At 60.5% G+C, this 9,907-nt stretch overlaps 1 protein-coding gene across 1 annotated transcript in view; it reads left to right on the top strand.

The window, feature by feature from the left end:
* Positions 1-510: 510 nt before the first annotated feature.
* Positions 511-9,907, top strand: part of LOC137366630 (AP-1 complex subunit gamma-1-like) — a gene marked incomplete at its 3' end in the record, with an annotated part of 122,334 nt that continues 112,937 nt past the window's right edge. The window contains exon 1 of the mRNA XM_068028337.1: positions 511-635. Within this exon, the coding sequence (XP_067884438.1) occupies positions 511-635 (125 nt within the window). The remainder of the gene's footprint in view (positions 636-9,907) is intronic.

Below are 9,907 nucleotides of genomic sequence, written 5' to 3'. Positions count from 1 at the left end.
TTGGTAAGTTATGGGTGAGCTGCTAAAAAAAAAAGGAAATCTGCTATTCCTGCATGAAACCAGGGTCTCCTGGTCTGGCCTACGTATGGCTCGAGTTTGAATCTTGCTGCTCCCTGAAGCGCTTTGCACTCTCCACTCCACCCTCCTCTCCACTCCTCTCCACTCCTCTCCTCCCCTCCTCTCCTTCGCTCCCCTTCCCTCCCCACCCCTCCCCGCCCCTCTCCACCCCTCCCCTCTCCCTGCCCTCCGCTCCGCTCCTCTCTCCTCCCCTCCGCTACCCTCTCCACCCCTCTCCACCCCTCTCCACCCCTCTCCACCCCTCTCCACCCCTCTCCACCCCTCTCCACCCCTCTCCCTGCCCTCTCCCTGCCCTCTCCACCCCTCTCCCTGCCCTCTGCTCCGCTCCGCACCTCTCTCCTCCCCTCCCCTCCGCTCCCTTCTCCTCCCCTCCCCTCATTCCTCCCTCGGTTCTGTGTCTCATCCACCTCTGGGTTTGTTTTTCTCCTGCAGATGGAGTGCCTCAAGTTAATCGCCTCGCCCAAGTTTATGGATAAGCGGGTTGGTTACCTGGGTGCCATGTTCCTCCTGGATGAACGGCAGGATGTCCACCTGCTTCTCACCAACTCCATTAAGAAGTGAGTCTGTTTCTCCAGCAGTGAGCAGCCGGACACTGTCCGGGAGTGAGTGAGCGGGGAAACTTGGGCGCTGTCCGGGATGAGTGAGCGGGGAAACCCCGGGCACTGTCCGGGATGAGTGAGCGGGAAACCCCGGGCACTGTCCGGGATGAGTGAGCGGGGAAACCCCGGGCACTGTCCGGGATGAGTGAGCGGGGAAACACCGGGCACTGTCCGGGAGTGATGCATTGGGTCTCCCCGGGCACCCTCCGGGAGTGATGCAGTGGGTCTCCCCAGGCACCCTCGGGAGAGATGCAGTGGGTCTCCTCGGGCACCCTCCGGAAGTGATGCAGTGGGTCTCCCCGGGCACACTCCGGGAGAGATGCAGTGGGTCTCCTCGGGCACTGTCCGGGAGTGATGCAGTGGATCTCCCCGGGCACCCTCCGGAAGTGATGCTGTGGGTCTCCCCGGGCACACTCCGGGAGAGATGCAGTGGGTCTCCCCGGGCACTGTCCGGGAGTGAGTGAGCGGGGAAACACCGGGCACTGTGCGGGAATGATACATTGGGTCTCCCCGGGTACTGTCTGGGAGTGATGCAGTGGGTCTCCCCGGGTACTGTCTGGGAGTGTTGCAGTGGGTCTCCCCGGGTACTGTCTGGGAGTGTTGCAGTGGGTCTCCCCGGACACTGTCTGGGAGTGATGCAGTGGGTCTCCCCGGACACTGTCTGGGAGTGATGCAGTGGGTCACCTCGGGCACTGTCCGGGAATGATACATTGGGTCTCCCCGGGTACTGTCTGGGAGTGATGCAGTGGGTCTCCCCGGATACTGTCTGGGAGTGATGCCGTTGGTCTCCGAGGACACTGTCTGGGAGTGATGCAGTGGGTCTCCGAGGACACTGTCTGGGAGTGATGCAGTGTGTCTCCCTGGGCACTGTCTGGGAGTGATGCAGTGGGTCTCCCCGGACACTGTCTGGGAGTGATGCAGTGGGTCTCCCCGGACACTGTCTGGGAGTGATGCAGTGGTTCTCCCCGGACACTGTCTGGGAGTGATGCAGTGATCTCCCTGGGCACTGACTGGGCGTGATGCAGTGGGTCTCCCCGGACTCTGTCTGGGAGTGATGCAGTGTGTCTCCTGGGACACTGTCTGGGAATGATGCAGTGTGTCTCCTAGGACACTGGGAATGATGCAGTGGGTCTCCCTGGGCACTGTCTGGGAGTGATTTAGTGGGTCTCCCTGGGCACTGCCTGGGAGGGATTTAGTGGGTCTCCCTGGGCACTGCCTGGGAGTGATGCAGTGGGTCTCCCTGGGCACTGTCTGGGAGTGATGCAGTGGGTCTCCCTGGGCACTGTCTGGGAGTGATGCAGTGGGTCTCCCTGGGCACTGTCTGGGAGTGATGCAGTGGGTCTCCCTGGACACTGCCTGGGAGTGATACAGTGGGTCTCGCTGGGCACTGTTTGGGAGTGATGCAGTGGGTCTCCCTGGGCACTGTCTGGGAGTGATGCAGTGTGTCTCCTAGGACACTGGGAGTGATGCAGTGAGTCTCCCCAGATACTGTCTGGGAGTGATGCAGTGGGTCTGCCCGGACACTGTCTGGGAGTGATGCAGTGGGTCTCCCCAGACACTGTCTGGGAGTGATGCAGTGTGTCTCCCAGGGCACTGTCTGGGAGTGATGCAGTGGGTCTGCCCGGACACTGTCTGGGAGTGATGCAGTGGGCTTCCCTGGGCACTGTCCGGGAGTGATGCTGTGGGTCTCCCTGGGCACTCTCTGGGAGTGATGCTGTGGGTCTCCCTGGACACTCTCTGGGAGTGATGCAGTGGGTCTCCCTGGACACTGGGAGTGATGCAGTGGGTCTCCCAGGGTACTGTCTGGGAGTGATGCAGTGTGTCTCCTAGGACACTGGGACTAATGCAGTGGGTTTCCCCGGAAACTGTCTGGGAGTGATGCAGTGGTCTCCCCAGACACTGTCTGGGAGTGATGCATTGGGTCTCCCTGGGCACTGTCTGGGAGTGATGCAGTGGGTCTCCCAGGGCACTGTCTGGGAGTGATGCAGTGGGTCTCCCTGGTCACTGTCTGGGAGTGATACTGTGGGTCTCCCCGGACACTGTCTGGGAGTGATGCAGTGGGTCCCCCAGGACACTGTCTGGGAGTGATGCAGTGGGTATCCCTGGGCACTTTCTGGGAGTGATGCAGTGGGTCTCCCTGGGCACTGTCTGGGAGTGATGCAGTGGGTCTGCCCGAACACTGTCTGGGAGTGATGCAGTGGGTCTCCCTGGGCACTGTCTGGGAGTGATGCAGTGGGTCTCGCTGGGCACTGTCTGGGAGTGATGCAGTGGGTCTCCCTGGACACTGTCTGGCAGTGATGCATTGGATCTCCCTGGACACTGTCTGGAAGTGATGCAGTGGGTCTCCCTGGTCACTGTCTGGGAGTGATGCAGTGGGTCTCCCTGGGCACTGTCTGGGAGTGATGCAGTGGGTCTCCCTGGGCACTGTCTGGGAGTGATGCAGTGGGTCTCCCTGGGCACTGTCTGGGAGTGATGCAGTGGGTCTCCCTGGGCACTGTCTGGGAGTGATGCAGTGGGTCTCCCTGGGCACTGTTTGGGAGTGATGCAGTGGGTCTCCCTGGGCACTGTCTGGGAGTGATGCAGTGTGTCTCCTAGGACACTGGGAGTGATGCAGTGAGTCTCCCCAGATACTGTCTGGGAGTGATGCAGTGGGTCTCCCCGGACACTGTCTGGGAGTGATGCAGTGGGTCTCCCTGGGCACTGTCTGGAAGTGATGCAGTAGGTCTCGCTGGGCACTGTCTGGGAGTGATGCAGTGGGTCTCCCTGGGCACTGTCTGGAAGTGATGCAGTAGGTCTCCCAGGGCACTGTCTGGGAGTGATGCAGTGGGTCTGCCCGGACACTGTCTGGGAGTGATGCAGTGGGTCTCCCTGGGCACTGTCCGGGAGTGATGCAGTGGGTCTCCCTGGGCACTCTCTGGGAGTGATGCTGTGGGTCTCCCTGGACACTCTCTGGGAGTGATGCTGTGGGTCTCCCTGGACACTCTCTGGGAGTGATGCAGTGGGTCTCCCTGGACACTGTCTGGGAGTGATGCAGTGGGTCTCACTGGTCACTGGGAGTGATGCAGTGGGTCTGCCCGGACACTGTCTGGGAGTGATGCAGTGTGTCTCCTAGGACACTGGGAGTGATGCAGTGAGTCTCCCCATTTACTGTCTGGGAGTGATGCAGTGGGTCTCCCCGGACACTGTCTGGGAGTGATGCAGTGGGTCTCCCTGGGCACTGTCTGGAAGTGATGCAGTGTGTCTCCCAGGGCACTGTCTGGGAGTGATGCAGTGGGTCTGCCCGGACACTGTCTGGGAGTGATGCAGTGGGTCTCCCCAGACACTGTCTGGGAGTGATGCAGTGTGTCTCCCAGGGCACTGTCTGGGAGTGATGCAGTGGGTCTGCCCGGACACTGTCTGGGAGTGATGCAGTGGGTCTCCCTGGGCACTGTCCGGGAGTGATGCAGTGGGTCTCCCTGGGCACTCTCTGGGAGTGATGCTGTGGGTCTCCCTGGACACTCTCTGGGAGTGATGCAGTGGGTCTCCCTGGACACTGGGAGTGATGCAGTGGGTCTCCCAGGGTACTGTCTGGGAGTGATGCAGTGTGTCTCCTAGGACACTGGGACTAATGCAGTGGGTTTCCCCGGAAACTGTCTGGGAGTGATGCAGTGGTCTCCCCAGACACTGTCTGGGAGTGATGCATTGGGTCTCCCTGGGCACTGTCTGGGAGTGATGCAGTGGGTCTCCCTGGGCACTGTCTGGGAGTGATGCAGTGGGTCTCCCAGGGCACTGTCTGGGAGTGATGCAGTGGGTCTCCCTGGTCACTGTCTGGGAGTGATACTGTGGGTCTCCCCGGACACTGTCTGGGAGTGATGCAGTGGGTCCCCCAGGACACTGTCTGGGAGTGATGCAGTGGGTATCCCTGGGCACTTTCTGGGAGTGATGCAGTGGGTCTCCCTGGGCACTGTCTGGGAGTGATGCAGTGGGTCTGCCCGAACACTGTCTGGGAGTGATGCAGTGGGTCTCCCTGGGCGCTGTCTGGGAGTGATGCAGTGGGTCTCGCTGGGCACTGTCTGGGAGTGATGCAGTGGGTCTCCCTGGACACTGTCTGGCAGTGATGCATTGGATCTCCCTGGACACTGTCTGGAAGTGATGCAGTGGGTCTCCCTGGTCACTGTCTGGGAGTGATGCAGTGGGTCTCCCTGGGCACTGTCTGGGAGTGATGCAGTGGGTCTCCCTGGACACTGTTTGGAGTGATGCAGTGGGTCTCCCTGGGCACTGTCTGGGAGTGATGCAGTGTGTCTCCCTGGGCACTGTCTGGGAGTGATGCAGTGGGTCTCCCTGGGCACTGTTTGGGAGTGATGCAGTGGGTCTCCCTGGGCACTGTCTGGGAGTGATGCAGTGTGTCTCCTAGGACACTGGGAGTGATGCAGTGAGTCTCCCCAGATACTGTCTGGGAGTGATGCAGTGGGTCTCCCCGGACACTGTCTGGGAGTGATGCAGTGGGTCTCCCTGGGCACTGTCTGGAAGTGATGCAGTAGGTCTCGCTGGGAACTGTCTGGGAGTGATGCAGTGGGTCTGCCCGGACACTGTCTGGGAGTGATGCAGTGGGTCTCCCTGGGCACTGTCCGGGAGTGATGCAGTAGGTCTCCCTGGGCACTGTCTGGGAGTGATGCAGTGTGTCTCCTAGGACACTGGGAGTGATGCAGTGAGTCTCCCCAGATACTGTCTGGGAGTGATGCAGTGGGTCTCCCCGGACACTGTCTGGGAGTGATGCAGTGGGTCTCCCTGGGCACTGTCTGGAAGTGATGCAGTAGGTCTCGCTGGGCACTGTCTGGGAGTGATGCAGTGTGTCTCCCAGGGCACTGTCTGGGAGTGATGCAGTGGGTCTGCCCGGACACTGTCTGGGAGTGATGCAGTGGGTCTCCCTGGGCACTGTCCGGGAGTGATGCAGTGGGTCTCCCTGGGCACTCTCTGGGAGTGATGCTGTGGGTCTCCCTGGACACTCTCTGGGAGTGATGCTGTGGGTCTCCCTGGACACTCTCTGGGAGTGATGCAGTGGGTCTCCCTGGACACTGTCTGGGAGTGATGCAGTGGGTCTCACTGGACACTGGGAGTGATGCAGTGGGTCTCCCAGGGCACTGTCTGGGAGTGATGCAGTGTGTCTCCTAGGACACTGGGACTAATGCAGTGGGTTTCCCCGGAAACTGTCTGGGAGTGATGCAGTGGTCTCCCCAGACACTGTCTGGGAGTGATGCATTGGGTCTCACTGGGCACTGTCTGGGAGTGATGCACTGGGTCTCCCTTGGCACTGTCTGGGAGTGATGCTGTGGGTCTCCCCGGACACTGTCTGGGAGTGATGCATTGGGTCCCCCAGGACACTGTCTGGGAGTGATGCAGTGGGTATCCCTGGGCACTTTCTGGGAGTGATGCAGTGGGTCTCCCTGGGCACATTCTGGAAGAGATGCAGTGGGTCTCGCTGGGCACTGTCTGGAAGTGATGCAGTGTGTCTCCCAGGGCACTGTCTGGGAGTGATGCAGTGGGTCTGCCCGGACACTGTCTGGGAGTGATGCAGTGGGTCTCCCCGAACACGGTCTGGGAGTGATGCAGTGGGTCTGCCCGGACACTGTCTGGGAGTGATGCAGTGGGTCTCCCCGGACACTGTCTGGGAGTGATGCAGTGGGTCTCCCTGGGCGCTGTCTGGGAGTGATGCAGTGGGTCTCGCTGGGCACTGTCTGGGAGTGATGCAATGGGTCTCCCTGGACACTGTCTGGCAGTGATGCAGTGGGTCTCTCTGGACACTATCTGGAAGTGATGCAGTGGGTCTTGCTGGGCACTGTCTGGGAGTGATGCAGTGGTTCTCCCCAGACACTGTCTGGGAGTGATGCAGTGGGTCTCCCTGGTTACTGTCTGGGAGTGATGCAGTGGGTCTCCCTGGACACTCTCTGGGAGTGATGCAGTGGGTCTCCCTGGACACTGTCTGGGAGTGATGCAGTGGGTCTCACTGGACACTGGGAGTGATGCAGTGGGTCTCCCCGGACACTGTCTGGGAGTGATGCAGTGGGTCCTCCAGGACACTGTCTGGGAGTGATGCAGTGGGTATCCCTGTTCACTTTCTGGGAGTGATGCAGTGGGTCTCCCTGGGCACTGTCTGGAAGTGATGCAGTGGGTCTCGCTGGGCACTGTCTGGGAGCGATGCAGTTTGTCTCGCTGGGCACTGTCTTGCAGCCATGCAGTGGGTCTCCTCGGACACTGTCTGGGTGTGATGCAGTGGGTCTCCCTGGGCACTGTCTGGAAGTGATGCAGTAGGTCTCGCTGGGCACTGTCTGGGAGTGATGCAGTGGGTCTCCCTGGGCACTGTCTGGAAGTGATGCAGTAGGTCTCCCAGGGCACTGTCTGGGAGTGATGCAGTGGGTCTGCCCGGACACTGTCTGGGAGTGATGCAGTGGGTCTCCCTGGGCACTGTCCGGGAGTGATGCAGTGGGTCTCCCTGGGCACTCTCTGGGAGTGATGCTGTGGGTCTCCCTGGACACTCTCTGGGAGTGATGCTGTGGGTCTCCCTGGACACTCTCTGGGAGTGATGCAGTGGGTCTCCCTGGACACTGTCTGGGAGTGATGCAGTGGGTCTCACTGGTCACTGGGAGTGATGCAGTGGGTCTGCCCGGACACTGTCTGGGAGTGATGCAGTGTGTCTCCTAGGACACTGGGAGTGATGCAGTGAGTCTCCCCAGATACTGTCTGGGAGTGATGCAGTGGGTCTCCCCGGACACTGTCTGGGAGTGATGCAGTGGGTCTCCCTGGGCACTGTCTGGAAGTGATGCAGTGTGTCTCCCAGGGCACTGTCTGGGAGTGATGCAGTGGGTCTGCCCGGACACTGTCTGGGAGTGATGCAGTGGGTCTCCCCAGACACTGTCTGGGAGTGATGCAGTGTGTCTCCCAGGGCACTGTCTGGGAGTGATGCAGTGGGTCTGCCCGGACACTGTCTGGGAGTGATGCAGTGGGTCTCCCTGGGCACTGTCCGGGAGTGATGCAGTGGGTCTCCCTGGGCACTCTCTGGGAGTGATGCTGTGGGTCTCCCTGGACACTCTCTGGGAGTGATGCAGTGGGTCTCCCTGGACACTGGGAGTGATGCAGTGGGTCTCCCAGGGTACTGTCTGGGAGTGATGCAGTGTGTCTCCTAGGACACTGGGACTAATGCAGTGGGTTTCCCCGGAAACAGTCTGGGAGTGATGCAGTGGTCTCCCCAGACACTGTCTGGGAGTGATGCATTGGGTCTCCCTGGGCACTGTCTGGGAGTGATGCAGTGGGTCTCCCTGGGCACTGTCTGGGAGTGATGCAGTGGGTCTCCCAGGGCACTGTCTGGGAGTGATGCAGTGGGTCTCCCTGGTCACTGTCTGGGAGTGATACTGTGGGTCTCCCCGGACACTGTCTGGGAGTGATGCAGTGGGTCCCCCAGGACACTGTCTGGGAGTGATGCAGTGGGTATCCCTGGGCACTTTCTGGGAGTGATGCAGTGGGTCTCCCTGGGCACTGTCTGGGAGTGATGCAGTGGGTCTGCCCGAACACTGTCTGGGAGTGATGCAGTGGGTCTCCCTGGGCGCTGTCTGGGAGTGATGCAGTGGGTCTCGCTGGGCACTGTCTGGGAGTGATGCAGTGGGTCTCCCTGGACACTGTCTGGCAGTGATGCATTGGATCTCCCTGGACACTGCCTGGAAGTGATGCAGTGGGTCTCCCTGGTCACTGTCTGGGAGTGATGCAGTGGGTCTCCCTGGGCACTGTCTGGGAGTGATGCAGTGGGTCTCCCTGGACACTGTTTGGAGTGATGCAGTGGGTCTCCCTGGGCACTGTCTGGGAGTGATGCAGTGTGTCTCCCTGGGCACTGTCTGGGAGTGATGCAGTGGGTCTCCCTGGGCACTGTTTGGGAGTGATGCAGTGGGTCTCCCTGGGCACTGTCTGGGAGTGATGCAGTGTGTCTCCTAGGACACTGGGAGTGATGCAGTGAGTCTCCCCAGATACTGTCTGGGAGTGATGCAGTGGGTCTCCCCGGACACTGTCTGGGAGTGATGCAGTGGGTCTCCCTGGGCACTGTCTGGAAGTGATGCAGTAGGTCTCGCTGGGCACTGTCTGGGAGTGATGCAGTGGGTCTGCCCGGACACTGTCTGGGAGTGATGCAGTGGGTCTCCCTGGGCACTGTCCGGGAGTGATGCAGTAGGTCTCCCTGGGCACTGTCTGGGAGTGATGCAGTGTGTCTCCTAGGACACTGGGAGTGATGCAGTGAGTCTCCCCAGATACTGTCTGGGAGTGATGCAGTGGGTCTCCCCGGACACTGTCTGGGAGTGATGCAGTGGGTCTCCCTGGGCACTGTCTGGAAGTGATGCAGTAGGTCTCGCTGGGCACTGTCTGGGAGTGATGCAGTGTGTCTCCCAGGGCACTGTCTGGGAGTGATGCAGTGGGTCTGCCCGGACACTGTCTGGGAGTGATGCAGTGGGTCTCCCTGGGCACTGTCCGGGAGTGATGCAGTGGGTCTCCCTGGGCACTCTCTGGGAGTGATGCTGTGGGTCTCCCTGGACACTCTCTGGGAGTGATGCTGTGGGTCTCCCTGGACACTCTCTGGGAGTGATGCAGTGGGTCTCCCTGGACACTGTCTGGGAGTGATGCAGTGGGTCTCACTGGACACTGGGAGTGATGCAGTGGGTCTCCCAGGGCACTGTCTGGGAGTGATGCAGTGTGTCTCCTAGGACACTGGGACTAATGCAGTGGGTTTCCCCGGAAACTGTCTGGGAGTGATGCAGTGGTCTCCCCAGACACTGTCTGGGAGTGATGCATTGGGTCTCACTGGGCACTGTCTGGGAGTGATGCACTGGGTCTCCCTTGGCACTGTCTGGGAGTGATGCTGTGGGTCTCCCCGGACACTGTCTGGGAGTGATGCATTGGGTCCCCCAGGACACTGTCTGGGAGTGATGCAGTGGGTATCCCTGGGCACTTTCTGGGAGTGATGCAGTGGGTATCCCTGGGCACTTTCTGGGAGTGATGCACTGGGTCTCCCTTGGCACTGTCTGGGAGTGATGCTGTGGGTCTCCCCGGACACTGTCTGGGAGTGATGCATTGGGTCCCCCAGGACACTGTCTGGGAGTGATGCAGTGGGTATCCCTGGGCACTTTCTGGGAGTGATGCACTGGGTCTCCCTTGGCACTGTCTGGGAGTGATGCTGTGGGTCTCCCCGGACACTGTCTGGGAGTGATGCATTGGGT

Source organism: Heterodontus francisci, unplaced genomic scaffold (assembly GCF_036365525.1).
Source record: "Heterodontus francisci isolate sHetFra1 unplaced genomic scaffold, sHetFra1.hap1 HAP1_SCAFFOLD_1185, whole genome shotgun sequence".
Taxonomy (NCBI): Eukaryota; Metazoa; Chordata; class Chondrichthyes; order Heterodontiformes; family Heterodontidae; genus Heterodontus; species Heterodontus francisci.
Note: the sequence above shows the minus strand (reverse complement) of the source record. Positions and strands in the feature narration are given on the sequence as shown.